At 40.3% G+C, this 26342-nt stretch overlaps 1 protein-coding gene across 4 annotated transcripts in view; it reads right to left on the bottom strand.

Annotated features, from left to right (window-relative positions):
* Positions 1 to 26342, bottom strand: part of MYO16 (myosin XVI) — a 599178-nt gene that overhangs the window by 58664 nt on the left and 514172 nt on the right. For all 4 annotated transcript variants that reach the window (XM_070520138.1, XM_070520137.1, XM_070520139.1 and 1 more), the window contains exons 30-32: positions 23528 to 23774; positions 21365 to 21636; positions 6616 to 7698 (exon numbers count right to left, since the gene is read on the bottom strand). In XM_070520138.1, coding sequence (XP_070376239.1) covers positions 6616 to 7698; positions 21365 to 21636; positions 23528 to 23774 — 1602 coding nt within the window. The remainder of the gene's footprint in view (positions 1 to 6615; positions 7699 to 21364; positions 21637 to 23527; positions 23775 to 26342) is intronic.

The following is a 26342-nucleotide window of genomic DNA, read 5'->3' as shown; positions in this document are numbered from 1 at the left end:
GTATCTCCCCTTGTGTGAAATCACATACCTAGACTTGCTACTATCATTTCAGTTCATTTTCCTCCTCTGGCTCTCTGCACTCTTTGTCGGAGAGATCCTAAGAATTAGTGTTCAATTCCCGCATGAAGAAGAGAAACAATGGAGATGATTCAAGGCCTTGTCAGGAAGTTTCCAGGTGGCACCCCGATCTTGCTATGATTCCATGCAAGGCAAGCAGTGCCTTCTGTTCTCTTTCCTTGTCCTTCAACATTTGTGGCGATATTCTAAAAGGACCATGTGCCCTGAACGTGCATGTCTCACCACACATTGCTTCTTCTGGCTGCCAGGCCGATGGTCCCACCTCGGCACCCAGAACTCCATCACTACTCTTCCTCTACGCTCTTCCTGCTCGCCTGTCAGTCAGCCCAGCGGGTGGCTGGCTTTCCTAGACTCTGTGGCAGAAACTCACCCCTCTTCTGGGCCACTACCCACACCCGTGGGCACATCTTGTGGCAGTGGTCCTTCACCTTTCCCAGGTCACTGACATTTTGTGCCTCTTCCTCAAACAAGGTCCAAGCAAACCCCCAGGGTTCGCAGGCCGCTTGGAGCTCAGCTGTGGACCCATCAATGGTTTATGACTCCAGGCTAAAGCCTCTCCCTTCTCCTAGAATTTCACTCATTGAAATTGGGTGGCCCCGTCTGCCTCCCACACAGTCTGTGAGAGGGCAGGAGCAACCTCAGAGCTCGCTCTTTCTTTTTTGGATTCCCATGAGCAAGCCCTGGGCTGACATTAAGCAAATACTTATTGGATGACTATAAGGGAGTCAGCCCTACAAGTTAATGCAAGTCCAGTTTACAGGCCCTTGGTTGCACAATTTCCCTGGGTAAATTCTTGGGCATTATAGAGAGCAGACACTGTAAATTGTGAGCAAATATCACAAACATTCACAACAAACATTAGGCATTTTTTAAAAAATGTCCAATTAATACAGAGGACAAAGAACTTTATGCCATCAGGAATCACACAGCTCTCAAGCGCAGAGCTGGGACTCCTGTCACCTGGTGTGTGGGGATGACCTGGTAAGTTTGGCTACTGATCAATTTACCAACATTGAAAGCCTATTTCTAAGTGGAGATGAACTATGTGTTATTTCTATTGGGCATTTGGGGTATTAGAAGCACTGCAACGTATGGCTGCAAGTCCTAAACACAGATCCTCTGTGTTACTGCAGAAGGGCCACGAACTTGATAAAAAAAAGTCCTTTTCTCACAGAGAGATATAGTCTCCTTATGTCAAAGCTTGGGTTCATTGGCATGGCAAGGGAAGAAACTTTACACAGCTTGTCCTTGCCTAATATCCACTTAGTGATAAACGGGGAACTTGCTTCTCTGGGGACGTTAAGCTCGTCTTCCCAAAGGACTTACTCATTTGGAAAATGAGGGAAATTTAGTGTTGATTCAAAGTGGTTCCAGAATGCAGAGGAATGCCTTACTTTCACGGGAGGGAGATTTTTATGGGAGGCAGGAATGCAGACAGTAACACATCAGTAAACTATGTACTTGTTCTGTCCACGCCCTTTATAATTTTCATGAAGCCTCAGGCCACCAACCCCTACAAACAAATCACCAGAGAGAGAAAGCCTGTGTGTGGGGAGTGAGAAAGATTAACAGCTCTGCACAGGATAAAGTACTAAAACAGCCTGAGTATAGGCAAGAAGCCTACGGGATGTCATGTTGAGATTTGCATAAGGCCCACCAATTTCTTATCCTGTGACCTCATTAGAATGCGTCAGGGATTAACTTAAGATAGTGTTGAAACTTCTGTTTCAAACACAAGGAGCAGAGTGGCAATTTACAAACACTGTCCTTGAGTAAGTCACAGATTTCTGCCAGTAATCTATGATATGACAGTGATTTTAAAGCATTCTTCTTGTTACTAAACAATGTATAAGCAACTGTACTTAAATCTGGCAAAGAAGTGTCTAAACCTCATAATATATTGATTTAAGATGCAACTGTATGTCTTTTGGAACACTGATCTTTCACACTTAGTTCTGTTTGGATGCCATATTTGGAAATCCACACCTTTTTTGTACTAGAAGGGGTCACCCGCACCAGCCGCCGACGTCAGGGGCTGTCGTCAAAGTCCACGTAGAAGATCTTACAGGCTGGTGTTGTTTTGGTGGAAAGCTAACCCCTGAGAATTATTTTGTTTATGTCATGAAAAATGATGCCCTGATTTCCAGAAGCAGGCTTCTGTCCTGAGTGGCAGTCTCCTGTTGGGGAAGGCTGAAGGGATCGACTGGTCTGTATAACGAAAATGACTTAAGAATGAATCTTTTATTTCTCTTAAAGGACTTCTATAATAGAATATTTATAATATTTATTAATAAATTGATCTGACATTAGGATGTACTTCAAAATAATCCAGTAGCAGAGGAGGCAACTGGGAGGGAAAGGAGATGAACCAGGACCGGCCATGGCGAGAGCTCACTAATGTATTCTTTCTACTTCTGTACATGTTTGAAATTTTCCATAGGGTCAACTTTAAAAAGAATTTCTTTTGAAACAAATGGCCTCATGGAATAAAAATATCATCTTGTAAAAATTTGCTTATATAACACTCTGATTTAAAAACTCAAAATACTCTTATTTGGAATTTATGCAATAATATAAAACATTTATAATTAACAGTAATGTCCATTTGGCTTGAGTGGTTCTTATTAAGTAAAAATGCCAGAAGGGCTAAATCTATCAAAAATGTTTATATCTGAAACTGATTTTTTTCAGGTAGATTTTTCATCAGATAAGTATTTAATAACAACCTTCTATATGAAAAGAAATATTGTACATTATTTTTGTTGACGTCATTTTTATCCACCTGTTTATATCTTAAAAACCAAGGATGTACAGTAGCAGAAAATAATGAAACAATTTTTTGTAAAAATATTCTGCAAATCAGACTTTTCCTTAATTCAGCCTGGCTCCCCTCCACTTTCTCCTCCAGATTTCTGAGGCGTACTGCATTTTTGTCAATGTCCTATCATTCTGATCTCTTTCAATAAGTGAAGAATAACATGCTCATTTTATTTCACGTTCTAGATAAACTCAGCCAGACGCCGTGATGCCATTTGGAGCAATGGAGCGCCCTAGTGGCCTAAACAAGCCAATGAATCTCCTCCTTCATTTGAATTAGGTCTCAAAATCTTGAAACTAAGCAAGCGGAAATAATTAGCACAATAATATTAGTCACATTATAACTTCTGATAAAAAAACATTTTGTGAATGAATGGGATAATTGTATCTAGAAAGGCATAGACAATTAAACATTTAGTCATTCTTAATTTTAAGGGCCAAGTGGCCCCCATATGGTATTTCAAAATTATACATACGTACTCTTACGAGCTGTGAAGTATGTTTGGCATTTTTGAGTTTACAGAACGGTTTTCTCCATCCAAACTGTATGACTCTCTTACTTGTTGCACCTCAGGTGAGCAAATATGAATTTTTAAAACTTTATGCTCTTTGGTTTTTTTTTCACTCCTGTCCTAGGCACCATTCTGTAGGTGTCCCTCTGGTGACAGGATTACTGCGTTCAAGGCATCCCCTATCTCTCACAAGCAGGGTGACTTTGAGCAACTGGATTAATCTCTCTGTGTCTTAGCTTTCCCGTCTGTAAAATGGGGATAATAGTAGCAGATACTTCTTAGTCTTGTGAGAATTAAACAGTTGTTAAAACAATGCCTGGGGCAAGTAAGCACTATAGTTACTTGTTCCTAATTTTATTCCTCCCAGGCTGCAGCCACATCTTTCATCTGCACAGCCACATTTGGTCTACACAAGCATCTTGGACTCGTAGAATTTGTGTGACTCTGTATGCCTCATTTGAATATCCAACAATCTATAGAAAATGAACTGTTTTGAGGATCATAATATTTATGAAATGCTACAGCTAAGTCTATGGAGTAGCAATGGGGTAATTACACATTAAAAGACCTCATTTCCCATGCACAACTCACCGTCCATTTTTTTTCACTGGAAATACCTATAGCAGGGTAACAACGAGCAGTTTAGTCTCCTCGAGGTCACTTTCCAAAGAAGTGAGGGGAATATTTTGAAACCTTCTGCAAAATTTGCAGTATGAGTTCCCCACATATCAACCAGATGAGAGAAATGAGCTGTAATTAATTTAGGAGCCTTGAGGCTGACTTAGCCACCCACTGGATTATTTGGTAAGAAACCTATTTCAAGTGAAAATAAGATATCTTTAAACATAAAGAAGGTAAAGTAGAAAATTTAAAACGTTAAAAGGAAGAAGTCCCAAGATTATAATAAATCGTTAATAACAGGCATTTGATCCATTCAGAAGGAAATGGATTACTGGTTTCAGGATCAAACTGTGTAAACCTTAATAATCATATAAGCAGCTCCAGGGCTTAGCTCCAGCATTAAGATTTTTTTTCTCCCACATCTTATCTTTAGCCCCTGTTACATTCTGAAAGGATAACCCGTATGATCCCATGAGAACATGTCGTGCAATTTGTAAACTTATTTCCCACATCACAGACCATCAGGAATCACACAGCTCTCAAGCGCAGAGCTGGGACTCCTGTCACCTGGTGTGTGGGGATGACCTGGTCTCATAATGCTAAGTTTTCTGTTATTACAGCTACTGTGCTGGGGCAGAAGTTGCCAATTCATGTATTTATGAGAAAGTCATAAGTGGCTCAAACCAATCTTTTCAAATTAAAAAGTGTTTTGTAAAAGCCCACAGTAGAAAAATAGATGTTTTATAATTTTAGAGTTGAATTAACAAGGTCGTACTTGAGGTTTTGATATGTGTTCTCAAATAGTCCTGGTTAAGGCCGCCATAGGGAACTATAATTAGCAACTTCCTGCACCATGCCTGGAGGCCTCGCTGTAATTCTCAGGATGCTCTGAGTCCTGGACTTAAGGATTTCTAAATGATGAGGCCTGTCCAGAAATTCATTACTTTTGCTTTCTTGAATAGAGTCAAGAAGAACTCACCCAATTCCTATCTACAATAAAATGAGGTTTATAAGGTTTTAGTAAACTTTGAGTTCTAAAAGCAAATATTAATTTGTTCATTAAATGTTTTTCTCTTAGATTCCACTTTGGTCCTTAGAATGAAACATATGATTTGTGAAATTCAAAATTCTCCTACTTACAAGCGCCATTTCATTTACAAGCACAATTTCATTTATTAACGGTCTATAATTAAGAAGAAATTGTTAGCTAAATGAACAATTAGCTTATTTGTCTGAAGAATAAATAGAGAGTAAGTTATTCATTCATTTGCTAAGTATTCTTAGCCTTGACCTACTTTTCACTTATTCAGTTTGCTTTCTAGATTTTCTAGAGTTTTTGTACCTAAAGTAATTTTCCTAATCAAATGATGACAGCTACCATATTTATGTATTCTCTTTAGGAGAAAGAGCAGGTTAATGAGTACATAAAATGTTATATCACAAGTCAAAATTTTAATTCCAACCCTAACACCTGACCCTAAGGAAAGTATTTAACCTTTTGAAGTTTCCCTTCTCTGTCAAGTGAGGATGTTAATAGTTGCCATCTACCTTGGGTTAATGACATCACGACTAAAGGGACCAGTTACAATGTCCTTAAAAAGAGGATGCTCCATATTAATGTAATTCTTCCACCAAATACAGAACATTGGGAAATATCCTGGTTTTTTAGAAAAGCCATCATTGGAAGATGACTCCATTCTTTGTCATTATTATGAGAATCTGCCAAAACAGGGCCTTTGGCACAAAGGCAACCTCATCTGAATGAAGCAGCCCGTGGTTAGATACTTACAGGAGTAAAGCAACATCCTTAAAGAGTATTTTTGCTAGCTACATTCTGCTTTTATAGGGACACAAGAATAAATACTATTGTATACAGGCAACAGTCTCCGGCTGCAACAGCCTAGGGCTGAGCTCACTTGAGAGGACTGTCAACCTCGAACTGGGCCCTAGGCCGAGCTGCCCAATGAGAAGACGCAAATAGAACAGAACCAAGTTAAAATGTCCCTCAGGTGGGGTACCAACAGAAGAAAACCCCTCATTCAAAACAATATAAAGGTGAGGGGTATTAGGTGTAAGGTGGTAACTGAATACGTAATCTTCCTAGACGCCGGGTGGAAATGAGATGGACAGCAAGACAGAAGGACAACCGTGGGTTAATGGTGAACTGTACATCAAATGGGAATCCCAATGTAATGCTACAAAAATACCATTTCCATGATCTGAGGAAGTATTATTAGGAAAAAGAAATCAGCTGCTAAAATTGAATCTTGCTCTAATACTTATTGTCATAAGAATTTGTTAAACCCAGTTTTAGTGCTGTGCATTTTTACATCAAGAGCCTCTATCTGCAAAATGGAAATATTAATTCTTACTTACTTGGCCATGTAGTTCGCATAAGATTTTGTTTTAAGTTGATGTCTGCTCTGAATGACCACTACAATCACCTCAAACATTATTTTAATTATATATGTGTATGTGCATACGCCTCCACCTATCTGTCTATCCATCAATCCATCCATCCATCCATCCACCCACCCACCTACCTATCTCAATGTGCAAAAGGGGGATCCTGGTCCCTCCTGCTTACCTTCGGGTTCCCTGATTCTCCTTCCCGCCGCAGACTTCCGAAGCACGCTCCTACCGGAGTTGAAGAGACTGGTGAGCTCGTCCAGAGGACTGCCAAGACGTCTGGAGTTTGGGGGGCTGTAGGGCACCGGAGAGGACGAGTTGGAGTTGGCCTTTCTGTGGTCGGCTCTAGCTGCCTTGCCGGGGGAGTAAGGAATCTTGGAGAAGGAGCCGCAGGGCCCCGCGGCCGGAGCGGAGTTCGGCTTTTGCTGCCCCTTGGGCAGCTCGGGGCTGGCGGCAGCCGTCCCCGGGCCGGGCGCACCGGGCTCGGCCGGGAAGGGGAAGTGTGCGGGCGGCGGCGTGGGCGGCGGCGAGAGCCTGGGGGCCCCGTTCAAGACCGGGAGGCCGGGGGACGCGGGCCTGTCTGCTGCGTCCCCTTTTTGGTTTTTGCAATACTGCGGCGACAGAGGGCTCGCGCCTTCGGACGGCACGGGGTACTTGAGGTTGGTTTCCAGGACGGGCAGCTTCTTCACCTCCAGCGGCGTCAGGGGCGACTCGTCGGAGGCAGGGGAGCAGGTAAGCGGGGTGGGAGGGAAGACCAGGAGCGGGGGCCGGTGAGGCAGCAGGTTGGGGAAGGGGGCGGGAATGTCGCACGCGTCCCTGCAGGGCCCGGGCGCCTGGCCGCTCGCATCGCAGTCCTCCAGGGAGCTGGGGCTCCGACCGTCGCCCAGCAGAGGGGGCGACGCGGACGCCGAGGCGCCCACCGCCCGGCTGCCGCCGTCCTCGAGGGGCACGAAGTACTTCATCTCCTCGTACACGGCCTCGGCCTGCTCGGGGCTGCCGGCGCGGCCCACCATCTCGATGTAGACGGGCTCGGGCTCGGGCGCCGGCGCGGGCGGCGCGGGGACCCCCGGCACAGCCCCCGGGGCGCGCTGCGGGCCGCCTCTGTGCCGCGCGCCCGCGCCCCCCGCTGCCCCCGGCCGGCCGCCCGAGATCTCCTCCGAGGAGCCGCTGAGCTTGGTGTGGGGGCTTCGTTTGGGCTTCCGAGGAGGAATCTTTTTCATGGTGCTGTAGTCATCACTGTGCGGTCGGGGCCGGGTGAGAACTGAGGAAGGGACAAAGAAGCGACAGGAAGGGTTAGCGAGACCCCAGGACCCCACCACCGCGAGGACCGGACCGGCAGGCTGGAGCCGCCCTTCCCCGCGCAGCCCCCGCGCGTTCCCGCTGCGAGGACCAGGCCTGCATCCCTCTGCCCTCCAGGATCCCGGCTCCCCCGACCCTTCCCGAGACTGCCAATGAGAAATTGAGTTCTGATCTTGGCGCTGCAGGACATTTTCCACCCACCCGTTGAGGAAGACATAAGGGGGACAGCAAGGCGGCCCAGGGTCCTCAGCCATCTGCCGAGGGCAAGGGCCTGGCGAAGCAGCGGGAGAGGGCACTTCAGATGATGAGCGGCTGGAAACTCTCACACTTGTATTCTTGGGGCCTGATACAGGTGTGAAATATGTGTTGGCTGAACTGATCATAAGGATTTTACAGAGCAGAAAATAGAAAGCTAGGGAGAGCAAGCAGATTAGCTAATTCGTGGCATATGGATGCTTCCTGCAGGAAATGCATAAGCTTGATAGTAAAATAATATGAACAAAACAAAACATCAACAAGAGCACCTCCATGCATGGAGAGATTTTTTAAAGAATTTTAAATAAATGATGCCTAGGGTGGATTTTACGATTAATCAGTGTATTTGAATCCTTAACAGAAACATTTAACAGAGAAATCAAGATTATAACATTTCACTAAGAGCTTCTTAAGTGGAAACTTCTTAAACTGAAAAAAGGGAGATATTTAGAAAAACAAGTAAGTGTAATATTAGTAAGAACTAATTTTGAAAGAGGGAGAAAACCTACTTAAATATGACTCTAAAACAATTATTAAAGGTTACGTTTTGAAAAAAAGAAATTCCAAAAGACTTCTTTTTCTAATATATTTTTACTATAAATTCTAATAGTATTTTATTAAAAAATAATTTTTCTGGAAACAGATGTTAATTTTAGAAAATTGCATTTTACTGAAGTATCTAAACTTCTCAAAAATCTTGAACTATTTTCCTAATTTGGTATTTTACTAAACTGTAAGAATTCTTGATATAAACACATCTAATTTTGTGGAGTTCCTGAGTTGTTTAACTGAGGCAGCCAGGTTTTTGTCTCACTATGACTGCACCTATGACGCAGTCTCTGTCCCCAGTTTTGGGGAGACAATGAAATCTAATGATTCAAATTGAAGGCTGTGAAGCCAGATAGGCCTGGATTCAAATTTTAGTATGAGCATTCATCCAATCATTCATTTAGCAGTCCAGTCAACCAGTCTTTTCTGAGACACCTTCGTGAATACAGAGAAAATGTATTCCTCTGCATACCTTCTTCTGCTCTAGTGGGGAGAGTCAGATAATAAAAAAAAAAGTAAATAAAACAAATGAGTAAGTGCTATAATGTGTTTCAAAGTCATACATGCTATGAGGATGAGAAACAATGGACCACAAAAAGGGTGTGTGTGTGTTTGTGTGAGTGGCAGTGGAGCAAATTATAATTTTAAGAGAGGTCTTGGTCAAATCTCTCTCTTCTTTGGTATAGTCATGCATAGAATAGTGATATTAGTAATTATCTCAGAGGAATAAAATAGATGGATATTGTATGTAAAGTGCTTAGCTCAGATTCTGGCACATTGTAAACATGGAACAAATGGGAGACATCCAAATGAGAATGGGCAAGAACAAAGTTAATTTTCTAACTCAATGGACATCTTTGCAAGCCAGTATTACACAGGGTTCCCAAAAGCAGCCAACTTTGAAGAGCAGAAAATATGAAAAATGCACAAGTCTGTAATTAGTAAGCATTATTCCAAAGGCTTTCAATGTGCTAAAGCATGGCAGCTCATAAGCTTCTCCTAGAAAGTTAATGAACCAAACAAATTTTTAACATTAGTATTATAGAGTTGTTCAAAGATTTGAATAATTTAAAGGATTTGTGGCAGATTGTATTTTCTGAAACTGGCTTCAACAACATTTTCAGTCCCACATGCTCTTCCAGAACCTTGAAACTGGGATGGTCTCTGAGACCGCTCCCGATGAACAAAATATGGCAAAGGGGATGCCACCTGCCTTCTGAGGCTGATTGTAGGCAGCACAGCTTCTGCCTGGCTCTCACTGTCTTGGGACTCATCTTGGGGCCCTGATCTCTATGTGAGAGTTCTCTTTACCCTGAAGCAGCCATATTATGAAGAACAAGTGGAGAGGCCCCACAGAGGTAAGAGAGATGCTGGGGGATCCCATCAGCTCCAGCCTTCAGCTGTCCAGGTTTTCCCAACTCAGATACCAGACATGTAGTGGACTGAATCGTCAGACGATTCCAGCCCCAGCCAGTGTATGACTACAGCTGTGTGAGAGCCTGCGTGAGAACCGTGTAGCCAAGCTTAGCCAACGACCAGAACATAAGAGAGAGATAATGATAAAATCTTTGTTGTCATTTGAAGCCACTAAATTTTCAAGAGGTTTGTTATATGGCAATAGACAACAGAGAGCAATAATACAGATATTGGTACCTGGAAGCAGAGGGCTCCTGTGAAAAACTTTGAAGTTGTGGCAGTGACTTTGGGAAATTGGAGGAGTCTTGAAGAGACTGTTAGCAGAAGTGTGGTCATGTTCAAGAAAGCTCCTGATGAGGTTTAAAGGAAAGTGAGGAAGACATTGGAAGCTGGAGGAAACATGATTCTTTTTGTGCCATTTTGGAAAGTTTAGTGACTCTGTCACCTGCAGTAATGTGCTAAATAGAAAACACACTTAAGGAAATGGATGATCTAGCCAAGGAGATTTTTCAGGCAGAGTGCAATAGCTGCTTCTTGGATTCTTCTAGCTGCCTATAGTAAAACGTGACAGTAAAGAGATAAGCTAAAGAAAGAACTATTAATTGTAAAGGAGCCAGGACTTTCTGGGTTTGAAAATGAAATGGTTTCTCACTGCCAGACTGTCCAGATGGCAAATAATCCTGAAGTTAAGAAATGACTTCCAAGGAAAGATGAAATCTGGGGCATTTTCAGGAAAACATTATCTAATGAAGAATCCAAGATCATCGTTATGAAACCCTTTTTTAAGACCTTGGAAAGATTTAAGGTGGTACTTCATGGACCTTTTCAAGGCAGGAAAACTACAAGACTCCTAAGAACATCAAGAGTATTTCTCCACTTGCAGAAAGCCCAGAGTAGAGTAGAAAAGAAATCTCAGAGATTTATGGATGTGGCTTTTGACTAATGGAGTGGGTTATGAATTGATTCGCAAGAAACTCACAAAGCTTTTAAGGGAATTGAATCAGCTTGCACTGAAAGGGGCAGAGTCAGTGCAAAACAAAGAAGCTTTGGTGCCTCAAAATTTTATAAGCAGGAAGCAGGCTGAAAGAACTACCAGCCCCAAACATGCCACCTCTTGCAGATTAGGCATTAAAATTCAAAGGTGAGCCAAGGTTCCAGAACATGGATCTAAGAGCCACAGGAAATCATTTCTAGGCACCAGAAGCAAATCTTAATCAAGGTGCATGCAACATATGCCCAGGTGTTGTTTAGAACTGCTTTGTACCACTGCCTGCTGTATGAAACCTGACTTCTCCCTTTTCAAACAGGAGCATCCTGCACCTGTCCCTCTAGGGTATGTTTACTGTGTGGCAAATAGGTAACTTGTCTTCAGATAGAAAGGGGCATACTGGAGGAGCTCTCCTGAGCAGCCAGGATACCTGGACCTGATGTAGATGATGACATCTAGACCTTGGGCTTGAGCCTGATGTGATGATGGATGAAGCTTTCGGGAGTCTGGGGGAGAGGTGAGTGTACCTTGTTAGTGGGAAGGAAGTGAATTGTTTTTCCCAGAATGTGGACTGAGACAGATTGCATTTTTCAAAAATTGGCCACAATAATGTTTCCGGTGCCATCAAGAGATGGAGTCTATTTCTTCGTCCTAAACTTGGATGTGCCTTTGGGACTGCCTGATGGGTAGAATGTGGTGGAGGTGATGCTGCATGACTTCCAAGGCTCGCTCATAAAAGGTAATATAGCGTCCATCTGGCGTTCTTTATCCTGGAGCTTGTGCCTTTGACACATTGATTGTCCACGTAAGAAGTCCAGCTACCCTGAAGTTGCCATGCTGCACAAACCATGTGAAGAGACCACCTTGTGATAAAGATGCCCAAGCAGTCTCAGTCCTCAGACATCTGAGGCACCAGACGTGTGAGTGACCAGCTTTCAGATGATTCCAGCTACCACCTGCCACTTCATGAAAGACCTTAAATGAGAACCATCCAGATGGGCCCAGTTGATACCCAGAACCTGAGCGATAATAATAAAATGATTGCACTTTATTTAAATCACTAAGTTTTAGATGAGTTGTTAAGCAACAATATATAACTGTTATGATAGACCCTAAAGATTTGCTTTAGATGCGGTAAAAAGGTTTTTTTTTTTTTTGTATTAAACTACTATAAATAAAAGTAGCATGGCTGACTAGGAAGCAGTTGAGAGACTGACCTCTAGAGTCAACTGCCTGGATCCAAAGCTTGGGTATGTGACATGGGACAGGTTACACCACTGCTCCCTAACTCAGTGTCCTCTCTAAAGAGGAGTCATGATAGTCCCACGTTATCAGGTAGTTCTACAGAGTGAAGATACTTAGCTTAATGCCCAGCACATAATAAACACTTGATAAGTGTCAGCTACTATCATCATAATCATCTTGTTATTACTGTACAACTAGGAATTAATTATGAGTGATAGAACAGGGTTTCTTAGAGTATGGTCTGGGGTTCAGCAATATCAGATCACCTGGGGTGCTTTACTGACAATGTAAATAGTGCTGTTTCCAGTCATACTGCACAACTGCTAAATTATAATTTCTGGGAGTGGAGACTAGAAAGCTTCATTCTTCGTAAACTAAAATTAAAAAACCACAGTTGGAGAATTATAGTCTAATTTTATTTTATGGCTATTTCTTTGTGTGTGTGTGTGTGTGTGTGTGTGTCCACACAAGCACCTGCTAAGAGTTCATTTGCAAATATAGATTGAAGGGCTATTAAAAATGAATTTAAATTAAGAATTTTCTTCTCAAAAAACAACAGAAAAGATCAAATGAAACTAAAAGCTTGTTCTTTGAATAGATAAACAAAATCAATAAATCAATAAACCTTTAGCCAGATTCATCAAGAAAAAAAGAGAGAGGGTCCAAATAAATAAAATCAGAAATAAAAGAGAAGTTACAACCAACACCACAGGAGTACAAAGGATCATAAGATCCTACTAAAAATGCTTATATGCTAACAAATTGGAAAACCTCGAAGAAATGGATAAGCTTCTAGAAACACACAACCTTTCAAGACTGAAGCATGAAGAAATAGAAAATCTGAATAAATTGATTACAAGTAATGAAATTGAACCAGTAATTTAAAAACTCCCAAAAAACAAAGGTCTGGGACCAGATGAGTTCACAGGTGAATTCTACCAATCATTAAAGAAGAGTTAATACCTATTCTTCTTAAATTATTCCAAAAAATTAAAGAGGAAGGAACCTTTCCAAACTCATTTTGCGAGGCCAGCATTACGCTATACTAAAACCAGAGAAAGACACCACAATAAAAGGAACTACATCCAATGTCCCTGATGAACATAAATGCAAAAATCCTCAACAAAATATTAGCAAACTGAATTCGACAATACATGAAAAGGATCATACACCATGATCAAATGGGATTTATTCTAAGGATGCAAGGAGGGTTTAATATCTGCAAATTAATCACTGTGATACACCACATTAACAAACAAAGGATTAAAATCACATGATCATCTTGATAGATGCAGAAAAAGCATTTGACAAAATTCAGCATCCATTCATGATAAAAATTCTCAAATAAAGTGAGTGTGGAAGAAACGTATCTCAACATAATAAAGGCCCTATATGACAAACCCACAGCTAACATCATACTCAATGGTGAAAAGCTGAAAACTTTTCCTTTAAGATCAGGAATAAGACGAGGATGCCAGCTCTCACCACTTATATTCAGCGTAGTATTGGAAGTCCTAGCTATAGCAATTAGGCAAGAAAAAGAAAGAAAAAGCATCCCAATTGGAAAGAAAGAAGTAAACCTGCCACTATTTGCAGATGACATGATACTATATATAGAAAACTCTAAAGACTCCACCAAAAAACTATCATAACTAATAAATGAACCCAGTAAAGTTGCAGGATACAAAATTGATATCCAGAAATCAGCTGCATTTCTATACAGTAATAATGAGCTCTCAGAAAGAGAAACTAAGAAAACAATCCCATTTACAATTGCATCAAAAAATAATAAAATACCTAGGAATAAATTTAACCAAGGAGGTCAAAGACCCATACTCTGAAAACTATAAGACACTGATGAAAGTAATTGAAGATGACACAAATAAATGTATAAGATAAACCATGATCATGGATTGGAAGAATTAATACTGTTAAAATGCCCATTCTACCCAAAGCAATCTACAGATTCAATGTAATCCTATCAAAATGCCAATGGCATTTTTCACAGAACTAGAGCAAAGAATCCTAAAATTTGTATGGAACTACAAAAGACCCTGAATAGCCAAAGCAATCTTGAGAAAGGAGAATAAAACTGGAGGTACCATGCTCCCTGCTTTCAAACTACACTACAAAGCTATAGTAATCACAACAGTATGGTACTGGCATGAAAAGCAGGCTCACAGATCAATAGAACAGAATAGAGAGCCCAGAAATAAACCCATGCATATATGCTCAATTAACTTATGACATAGGAGGCAAGAATATACAATGGAAAAAAGACAGTCTCTTCAATATATAGTGTTGAGAAAACTAGACAGCCACATGCAAAAGAGTGAAGCTGGACCACTATCTTACACCGTATACAAAAATAAATTCAAATGGATTAAAGACTTGAATGTAAGACCTGAAACCATAAAACTCCTAGAAGAAAACATAGGCAGTCAGGTCTTTGACATCGGTCTTATTTTTTGGATCAGTCTCCTTAGGCAAGGGAAACAAAAGCAAAAATAAACAGCAAGGGAAACCATCAAAAAAAATGAAAAGGCAACCTACAGAATGGGAGAAGATATTTGCAAATCATACATTTGATAAGGGGTTAGTATCCAAAATATATAAAGAACTTACATAACAATATCAAAGAGACAAACAACCTGATTAAAAAATGGGCAGAGGACTTGAAGACTGAGAAAGGCAGACACCACATAATTTCACTCATGTGGAAGATAAGCAAATACATGGACAAAGAGAACAGATTAGTGGTTACCAGCTGGGAAGGGGGTTGAGGGTGGGCATAAGGGGTAAAGGGGCACACATATATGGTGACTGACAAGTAATAATGTACAACTGAAATTTCATAATGTTATAAACTATTATGACCTCAATTAAAAAAAATGGGCAGAGGACTTGAATAGACATTTTCCCAAAGAAGACATAGAGATGGCCAACAGGCACTTGAAAATATACTCGACATCACTAATCATTAGGAAAATGAAAATCAAAACCGTAAAGAGATACCACATTACACCTGCTAGAATGGCTATTATCCAAAAGACAAAAAGTAACAAGTGTTGGCGGGATGTGGAGAAAAGGGAACGCTTGTACACTGTTGATGGGAATGTAAATTGTCCAGCCACTATGGAAAAGAGTATGGAGATTCCTCAAAAAATTAAAAACAGAATTACCATATGATCCAGCAACTCCACTTCTGAGTATTTATCCGAAAAACACAAAAACGCTAGTTCAAAGAGATATGTACACTCTCATGTTCATTGCAGCATTATTTAGAATAGCCAAGATATGGAAGCAACCTAAGTGCCTATCAATAGATGAATGGATAAAGACGTGGTGTGTGTGTATATATATACATATATATATGTATATATATATATATATATATACATACAAAGGAGTATTATTCAGCCTTAAAAAAGAATGAAATCATGGCATATGTGACAACATGGATGAACCTACAAGTTATTTTGCTAAGTAAAATAAGTCAAAAACAAATACCATATGATTTCACTTATATGTGGAATCAAAAAACCAAAACAAGTGAACAAACAAAATAAAACAGAAACAGGCTCATAGATACAAGAAACAAACGAAACTGGTGTTTACCCAAGGGAGGAGTGGTTCAGGGGCAGGAGGAATACTTGAAGGGGTTTAAGAGGTACAGACTTCCAGTTATAAAATTGATAAATCACAGGAATGTAATGTACAGCGTAGGGAATATAGTCAATAATAGTGTAAGAATAATTTTGTATGGTGACAGACGGTAACTAGTCTTATTGTGGTGATAATTTCATAATGTAGATAGATACCAAATCACTATGATGTACACAGGAAACTAATAGAATATTGTATGCAATTATGCTTCAATAAAACGAAGAAATTAAAAGTAAAGAAAGAATAGTCCTGTTGGATATGGACAAAATAAGAAGAATTTTCTTAATTTTTTTTAGTCCTAAGATTTATGGGTAAAACATTTTTGACTACTTGAAAATGTGAATTTGAATTAGGTTCAGGGAGACATTTCATGGTCACAAGACACCTGTAGGGCAGGTCCCGGTGTCATAACAGTAACTTAAGGGTTAATGCCACATTGTCAAGCCGTCACCATTTCATAAACTTGACTCTTATCTGAGCTACCATGCAATGATCTAGCGTCATTTTTAGGTTCTGTTAGGAGATAAAAGTTTTCTTGTACAAAATACTTTCCCTTTAAGTTTTTTGCTAAGGAACGTCAAGTGACTTTTAAGCCACAATTTCCACCAGGATATAAGTTATTTGGCCCCATTCTCATTGAAAACAAGGTACATACCTATTTAAATAGTGAGAAATAAGAAATGAAAAGCTCTTTCATCAAGAAAATACAAATATGTGTGTGTCCATTTCTTGGCACAGGGCCTTGGACATAAAGGATGCCTAAATAAATGCCGGCTAGCTGGAGGCCCGTACACGAGTGTATGTAGTATCGATTTACAACCAGCTACAAAGTGGACAAATAAGGCTTCTACTGAGCTGTGATACGTTTCAACCTAGTTTTAATATTTTTTTTGGTGGGAGGAGTCCATTACCTTTGCTCTCACCTAATCTTTACCCGTTGCACTGCACCCTACGTGTGTAATGCGGCTTACACGTCCTTCCTGACTCTTTGCCGGGTCCCAGCAGGGGTTAGCCCTCCTGCTCTGTCTTCCACACCCTCCTATTCTCTTTGCTATCACTCTGCTTCTCTCAAAGTCTGTTTGCACATTGATCTCCTCCACTGGTCTCCAAAGCCTTCAGCAAGGAGCCAGGCTCAGGGAATACACTTAATTAATATGTGTTGAATGGACAAATGTGTCGTAAGTTGAGAAACACGCCATCAGGTTCTCCTGTTATGTCAGAAATACATTCTCAGGACAGCATTCACTGGAGCCCTAATTTCTGAGAAATATCAGGTAATAGAAAAAATTATTACAAGGGCTTCTGCTAAAAATATGCTGACAAACCAAGTCTGACCAATCATCTCAGATGTACCCTTTGAATCCTGCCAAATTGTGCTCATTTTTGACTTATTGATAAGAAGCTATTTCTGCTTTAATGAAAGCAGCACAAAGAAATATATTTCCATAACATGTATTTATTTTTCAATAAATATTTACTGAGTGCCTACTATGTGCCAAGGGCTGTTCTAGAATAAAGATGTAAACAAGACATAAAAGAAAAAGAAAAGAAACAATGTTATTTCCGAATTAGGCACAGAGGTAACCATTCTTGTATCTGTAGGTATAAACTGTGTTTTGTTGAGAATAGAGTTGTACAGTAGTTTTTTAAAAAAATTGTGGATTACTTAAGGTATTCTTTCTAGGGAGTGGGCTGCTGGAGCCTGAGGGAGGATGAGTGTGGAAGTCCCATCACAGAAGGATGAAATGATGGAGCCTAGAGCTGCCCAGGAGACACCTGTCTTCCGCCATTTCACGGTTCACTTACCACCGTGTTGGGGAGAAAGGCTGCACCTTGAGTAGAGCATCAGCTCTCCAGAAGGGCACTGGAGCTGGGAGCTCCTCAGTAAAGAGAAAGTGAAGCCAGGGCCCTGTTCTTCCTTTTCTGGTCACTCTTTGCCAGACTTTTAAAAAATAGTACTTCCAAATAGTTGGCTCTACTTTGTTCATAGTTTGCAAACAAGTATTAAAATTTACTGACCCATAAAAGTGTTTCAAGCTTTTCAGGCACAAAAGTAGTGAAAAAAAATGAGCCTTCCATCCTTCCTCTTTACTATGAGCATGTTTATTGGATGAGAACCTATAAGAAGGGCATGTGTTAATCAGAACAGGACTGGGCATGAAGATACCACCTGTAACGTGGCCGGATTGTTGGTTTCTCTAAGATCTTTGGTCTCCATTCTCCAGTCAGATCTCTTGTCCCTCTATCACCTCCTGAACTGATTGGTAGCTCTATTTGTAAAAGAAAAGACTCTGAAGTCAATTTTTTAATAGGTCACAGGGAATGGCTCAGATAATAAGCTGAGCTCAGCTCTGGTCCTTGTTCTTATGAAATTTTAAATAGTGATCCAGTTTTCTTCCTATCTTTTGCAGAGGGAGGATAATTTTGTGACATATAATATCAGGTGCAAAAAGCTGAGTATTGCCCCTGTGGCAAAAACACGAAGCATTTAGAATCACTGCTGTCTGATAGAACTTTCTGTGGTGACAGGACATTCCTTGGCTGTGGCTTTTGAGCACATGCAATATGACAAATGACTGAGGAACTGAATTTTAAATTTAAATTTTAATTATTTTAAATTTAAATAGGCACATGTGGCTAGTGGCTACTGTACTGGACAACACAGGTTGAGAATGTACTAGAACGGTGTAGTGTTGAGAGAAATATCTGTGCTACGATCGATTCCACTATTGTTCTACTGGGCCACCTTCAGCTCCTGTCACAAAGTCATAAATGGGACCAGTGCCACTGCTAACGGCTGGTTTGTCACATATGGGTGTAGCCACCTTTGCCTTGATGGGTTAGGAATCTCCAGCACTGACAGCCTGAGAGAATAAGTCTCTCCACTGGCCCCTGACTCCTAATGCTACAAGACCAACCAGCCCAGCTGCTCTGTCCAACTAAGCAGGTTAACTTTCTTAATCTTAAAGATGCAATGTAGAGCACATTCCTGAGCACAGGAGTTCACCTCCAGCCCAGAGATGTGGGGCTGGGTGTAAAGTCACTGGGTCTTAGGAATCATCTATTGTAAGAAAGAACACATAATATAGATAGTAAAAAAGGAACTGAGATATCAACTCTGCCTTTTACAAGCCTTCAAAATGTGAGTTCCCTGGGGTGGGACTCAGTGGGAGAGACACCCATAAGCACCGCAGGGTCACATGTGAGCTGACATTAGGTTCTAAGCACCCAAATTTTCCATAAAAATCTTGTAGTTGTGTGTTTTGAACAGTGAGCCTTGTGATCCCCCCCAGGAAGAAAGGAATCTAAGAGTTTTACCTCTGTAGTCTCTTGCTACCTCTTCATTATTCTTTGTTTCTGTTAGTTTCTTTTACATGTATTTTTATCTCCTATGGTTCTTGAGTAACTTGTTTTTAATTGACGCTTTTTTGCTGCCCGTGTTATAGAGCACGATTTTATCCTCAATATTTGTCTCCTTTCACAATGTGTCACTAGTTGGCACTTGATTACCCCAAAGTCTCAACTCCAGGGCAGTGAATCTTATTTTTTTTTTTTTTGAGGACGATTAACCCTGAGCTAATATCCGCTGCCAGTCCTCCTCTTTTTGCGGAGGAAGACTGGCCCTGAGCTAACATCCATGCCCATCTTCCTCTACTTTATATGTGGGACGCCTGCCACAGCATGGCTTGATAAGTGGTGCGTAGGTACATGCCTGGGATCCAAACCAGTGAACCCCAGGCCACTGAAGTGGAGCACACGAACTTAACCTCTGCGCCACTGGGCTGGTCCCCAGTAAATCTTTTAACGTGCATACCAATGGAAAGTGTTTTCAGACTTTATAGTCTGTTCTGAGGCCTAATTATCCAAATTTATAGAGCTTGTTCAAATTTGGATGGCGCTCCATCTTACAGGCACTGCAATTTTCAATCTTGTTTTGTATTGTTTTTTCCAATTTCTGATGCTATCTTGAGTCTTTATTTCACATTCTCCACATCTCATTAGTATTATCCTTTTAGATACTATTCTTCCTCTTCCGGTATGCCAAAATAATCCTTCTTTTTATTTTAATCATACCTTTTTGAGATCCATACCATAAATCCAGTACAGAGTTCCAAAGGTAATAATGGTTGAAATGTGATTTATTCTCCTTTCTCAGGGAGTATATTTATGATCTGTTTAGAGTGTCAATCTCTTCGAGTTGGTGTAGTACATTGGGAGGATGCCATATTTCTTTGGAGCCCTGTTCTAGTTTTACATCTATGTTCACATCTGTTTCCACCTGAAGACTCCCTTTTAGACGATTTCCCTAACGTCATTTGTCACCTTTCATGGTTGTCCTTATTACCATGACACTGAAAGCACACGCTGGGACTCTTCTCCCCCAAGTTATGAATTTCTCCTACAGCTCCATCTAAGTATTATTGTAATATGACTCATACATTACAACAGCAACATTGCTTTTTAGTAAAATTCTCCTAAAGATCTATTCTTTCTTAAAGCTACTGATAAAAAGCATTTTTGAAGCAAGCTAGGGTCTACTCATTGCTCCAGGCTTCTGGTCCATGGTCTTTGCACGTTTCCATGGTGTTGGCCATCTTTTCTCAAAGGTGAACTTATGGCTTTGCTGTGCATTTATATTTTTGGTTCATTTATTTACCAAAGGAATTGTGTTCCATCCTATGTTCAGATGATATTTTCTAGTAAAACCTATGTAGCCACTTCCTTTAGAATTTCAACCCCCCACCCTACACTACCATCTTCTACCATATTTATTTTTCTCTGCAGCAACGACCTTCTAAAATACTCCCCGTATTCACTTGTTTATTGTGTTAATTAACATCTGTCTTCCCCCACTAGAATGGGAGACCCACGAGGAAAGATAGTTTTGTTTGTTTGGAAAAAACTTTCTCTGTTTTTCATAATTCTAAAAATTAATAATTAAGCAATAATGGTCACATGAACTAAACTACGAGAGCTCTGATTGAGAATAAGCTGTGATTTACCCTTTTTGGCAGAAATATTTGTAGACCACCAATGCAGACACTTTTGTTATCTAGTCCCAAAAGTTTCATTAACTGAATTCTGTGGCGCCCTGATTCTCCTCTGCATGAATTGTTTCACTTACTGCATGATAAAGCAGCTTTAATTTTTAATTAGATTGTGATAAGAGGGAAGCCTGAAGAATTTTTTTAGCTTTTTAATTAGTGAAAATTTACATGGACTAGCGACTGACTTTCTGAATTGTTCAGGTTTGAGGATCTTCATTGAATGTTTAAGTTGGGATGGGAGTTAAGGAAATAATACGTAAGTAGCTTTTCCCTAAGAGGCTTAGAGATTTAAATAAATGTTATTTATGTTTAATGATTAAAGAGCTGCTGGAAAGCCAACAATTGGATTTATTTCTATTAAAAATATATTAGGACAATAATACTGCCATGGGGCCCTCAAAGACCGGAAGTCAGAGCATCAGTAACCCAACAAGGTGGCTTCCTCCTTCTCTGCAGCTAACCTTCATTTGCGGATTCCCTGGCTGCAGCCCACAGGCAGGCACTCATAGCCTCATAGGAGGCGCTCAGCCGCGTGGTGGGGTCCCTCTTTGGCTTGGGTGGAGGCTGTTTCCGTGGTGACGGGAGGCCGCCGCTGTCATCCAGGCTGAACACCGAGTGCAGAGAAGGAGACCGGGTGGATGGGCCAGCCAGGGACTGGACCAGGCTGTCCACCGCCATGGGGACTGGAACGGAGCTGCAGTGGAAATGCCTGGTTCCACCTTTGTCTTCAGCTCTTGGGGGGAACAAAACACAAACAGCACCCCACCAGAGAGGCCCAGATGCATTATTCAAGTGATTAACAATGAACCTGCTCAAGCAGGCATAATCACAGCTTTTTGGTAAACAGCCTTCCCGCAGTGGCTGGAGGATGTGTGCACAGCTCTCTGGTGCCTGGCACACCCAGAGAGCCGCCCATCCTTCCAGCTCCTGCTTTATAAATGAGCACATTGGAGAGTCATCATTATGATTTTTTAAAAATCTCACAGAAACGCCATACTTCTTAAGGAGTGCCACATTTTCTCTCAGGTATTCACTGAATGAATTTTTCACACTCTGATTATTAAGCAAATCAAGAAACCAGAATTTCAATCTGCATGATAATTTCTGGGAAATCCATCTTAATAGAGGGTTACTGATGCATCAAATGCTGGGAGTTCATCACCATTTCCCCTTGCAAAAGAGTATATACTCTAGTTAAAACTATCAAAGGTTTACATTTTGGCTCATTCTTTTTCCTTTGCCATTTAAATTCCATCAGCAATTATTTAATTATGTGCAGAATTATTATTTTTCTTCTGTTACTCCATCTGGTTACCCAATGCCAAGTGAACTGCTGGTATTCAATAAATAAACAGACAAATACTTCACTTAATTTTATATCAGGCAAATGAATATATAATCAAATTGAGAAATTGGGGTGGCTGTTTAAGCTCCAGCAGAGAAAATAATAAATACTATTCTGGAAGTCATATAAAATTATTAGTTATCTGGTTTAAAAAATTCCTTCTGGCTTCACATGTCAATGTAATCATGTACTAGCAAGATGCCAATGCATTCATTTCACAAGGAGTCTCCGAGCATTTGTTTTTATAATTATATCTTTGTGTGGCAGAGCACCAACAGGGCTGGGATCTACCGCAAGGCAGAGCCAGACACCCGTGTAGAAAATGAACTAGCTGAAGATGAAAGCATGGCACTCAGTGGGTAATTTGTTTTCCCTGTAATGTTTAATTACAGTTTTCCGTACAAAGGGAATTTTTTCAGTGTTTAATCACTGAGATATTTGAAGCTAATTAGCGAGAGACACATCACCATTTCCACTTTAATAAAAAATCATTTGACATAGGCAGTCCAGGCGAAGGGAGTCATTTTCAGTAAGAAACAACTAGATATTACCAAGGTCCTATGGAAAAACAAACATCTTCCAGACCGCAAATTAGGATTGAAAGGAGCCATTCTTGCCCTCCTGGGGAAGGTGGTGAATCCGAGGTGTTCTCGTCATTCAGGGAGAGGAAAGAGTGATAAAACAGAGAAGAACCAGATTGTCCGCACGTTTCTGTTTCAAACTCAGCATCCAAAGTGAACTTTAAAATAAAAAGCTTTTCCCAAAGCTTTCCTTATTGTCAAAGAAAATGTGACCGTTTACTAAGGGAAATATAATATATAAAGCCATTTATTGATTTCACTACTTTTATGTTTTCAGAGTGGCTTGTCCATTTTTTTTTCAAATTTCCAGAAGTTTCTTTGAGTTAGCCTTATATACATGACACTTGTATAAATATGTCAAGAAGCTAGTTGTATATTTTTGCTAAGACGGAAATATTAGATGCCTTAAAACTTTGTGCTCAAAATGGCAAGTCATGCAATCATTGTAGATGAAGCAATAATTATTTCATATAACTAAACTAACACAGGTGGCACCTATTTCATGAAAAGAAAGCACAGGAAAAGCATCCTTTTAGATTGCTAGGAAGTTTCAAGTAACAAACCACGCATGCATACATGCCTTTTCCTGTAACTACTGTCATATTTGATTGAACGTTACAGTAAAGGCTATCAGAATTTTCTTGACTCCATTAGATCAATTACAGAGGTAATTAAAACTGCATACTATCTGTCTTTACCTTTTGGTTCCTTCCTCTGGCTTGTTTCTGGCCTCCAACTTCTCTTTGTGGTAAATAGCATTCATTTCGTTCCTGAGCCGGTCATTTTCGCGGGCAATGTCCGAAGCATTTTGAATGACCAGGGCATCATAGGTCTTCAGCCCCATGTCCTCTGTAATCTGCAGAAAGCTGTTGATGGACGTGACCTCTTGCTGTCTGATGCTCCTTTTCTGAAGCAAGTGCTGGCGTGCTAGAAATCCTCTTATAACTTCCATAAAAGCACATGATCATAGGTCAGTGAAAGGAGCAAAAGGGAGAAACCCAGGCACATCCAAACAAAAGTCACAACACATATATGTCTGAGCAGCTATAAGATAAGACACATTAACCCAGGATAAGAATTTACTAAAACATTCTAGTTTTGTGTTAAAAAAAATGTTATCTAAATTCGGTAATAATAACACTAGAGTCAAAAATCTTTAGCCTGAAGGAGATTGTGCAGGTAAGATTTGTAATGAAGCTTCCACACTTCTTTTGGTAATACAGCCTGGATATTGATAGACTGGAATAAAATCAATGGGAAAGAACTAGGTTAGCACCCCAGAAAATTCTGGGGTGTGGCTTCAACTGGACCATTTTGGGACACACAGATCAACTCTCATTCTGTTGGATTGTAACAGAAACATCTGAGGCTCCTAGAGTTATTCTTTGAAAACGTCATGCACATATTGTTAATAAGACTGTGACTCAATCAACTCTTAGAAAAATTAACACTGCATTTAAGACTCTGAAAAGAGATTGCATAGAAGTATAGAACATCCTTCCTGCTCTCCTGGGAAGCAGGGCTAGAAAAATGTGTAAGAATCGGGGAAATGAGTGAGTGAATACACTTTGAAATTGCTAATATGTCAGTAACAAGTATGAGACTTGAAAATAAAAATAATGACCACCAGGGTTGGTCTGGTGGAATAGTGATTAAGTTCACATGCTCTGCTTCAGTGGCCCAGGGTTTGCAGGTCCAGACCTACACACCACTTATCAAGCCATGCTGTGGTAGGTGTCCCACATACAAAATAGAGGAAGATGGGCACAGATGTTAGCTCAGGGCAAATCTTCCTCACCCAAAAAAAAAAAAATATATATATATATAGATAGATAGATAGATAGATAGATAGATAGATAGACGACCACCATTTAAGGCACTTCCATATATTAGGCACTTTATTCTATCATTTAATGCCAAAATTCAGTGATAATTAATATACCATTATCTCCATTTTCTACCCCAAAAAAGAGCAGTTTAATGAGGCTAAGAAAATTCCTCCAGGTAAACACAAGCAATGAACAGTAGAGTCAGGATTCAAATCTCTGTGCTTATGAGGCCAGACTCATTCCCATAGCCTCTGACCATATAGATGCGATCTTAGCTCTCCAGAGAGCAGACTACCCAAAGGGAAATCATAGGGAGGCACATTTGTGATCAATGTGAGGAAGAACTTTATTTATTTTTGTTGTGGTAACATTGGTTTATAACATTATATAGATTTCAGGCACACATCATTATATTTCAATTTCTGTGAGACTACATCACGTTCACCACCCAAAGACTAATTGCCATCATTCACTGTACACATGTGCCCCATTACCCTTTTCACCCTCCTCCCTCCCCCCTTCCCCTCTGGTAACCATCAATCTAATCTCTGTATCTATGTGCCTGTTTGTTGTTGTTGCTCTTGTTTTTATCTTCTACTTATGAGTGAAATCATACAGTATTTGACTTTCTCTGTCTGACTCATTTTGCCTAGCATAATACTCTCAAAATCTATCCATGTTGTTGCAAACGGCGAGGTTCCATCTTTTTTTATAGCTGAATAGTATTCCATTGTGTACATATATCACATCTTCTTTATCCATTCACCCAGCAATGAGCACTTAGGTTGCTTCCAAGTCTCGGCATTGTGAATAATGCTGCAATGAACATAGGGGTGCATGTATCTTTACACATTTGTGTTTTCATATTCTTTGGAATAGATACCCAGAAGAGGAATAGCTGGATCATATGGTAGTTCTATTCTTAATTTTTTGAGGCATCTCGATACTGTTTTCCATAGTGGCTGCACCGGTTTACATTCCCACCAGCAGTGTACAAGGGTTCTGTTTTCTTCACATCCTCTCCAACACTTGTTATTTCTTGTCTTGTTAATTATAGCCATTCTGATGGGTGTGAGGTGATATCTCATTGTAGTTTTGATTTGCATTTCCATAATAATTAGTGATGTTGAACATCTTATCATGTGACTGTTGGCCATCTGTATATCTTCTTTGGAAAAGTGTTCCGATCTTTTGCCCATTTTTTAATTGGATAGTTTTGTTGTTGTTGTTGAGATGTATGAATTCTCTATATATTTTGGATGTTAACCCCTTATTAGATACATGGTTTGCAAATATCTTCTCCCAATTGTTAGGTTGTATTTTCAGTTTGTTGATGATTTCCTTTGCCGTGCAGAAGCTTTTTAGTGTGATGTAGTCGCATGTTTATTTTTTCTTTTGTTTCCCATGCCTGGTGAGACACGCTATTTGAAAAGATGCTGCTAAGACCGATGTTGAAGAGTGTACTGCCTATGTTTTCTTCTAGAAGTTTCATGGTTTCAGGTCTTACAATCAAGTCTTTAGTACGATATAGGATAACAATCTACCTTCATTCTTTTGCATGTGGCTCTCCAGTTTTCCTAACACCATTTATTGAACAGACTTTTGTTTCTCCATTGTATGTTGTTGGCTCCCTTGTTGAAAATTTGCTGTCCATAGGTGTTTGGGTTTATTTCTGGTTATTAAT

This window comes from Equus asinus, chromosome 11 (assembly GCF_041296235.1).
Source record: "Equus asinus isolate D_3611 breed Donkey chromosome 11, EquAss-T2T_v2, whole genome shotgun sequence".
Classification (NCBI taxonomy): Eukaryota; Metazoa; Chordata; class Mammalia; order Perissodactyla; family Equidae; genus Equus; species Equus asinus.
Note: the sequence above shows the minus strand (reverse complement) of the source record. Positions and strands in the feature narration are given on the sequence as shown.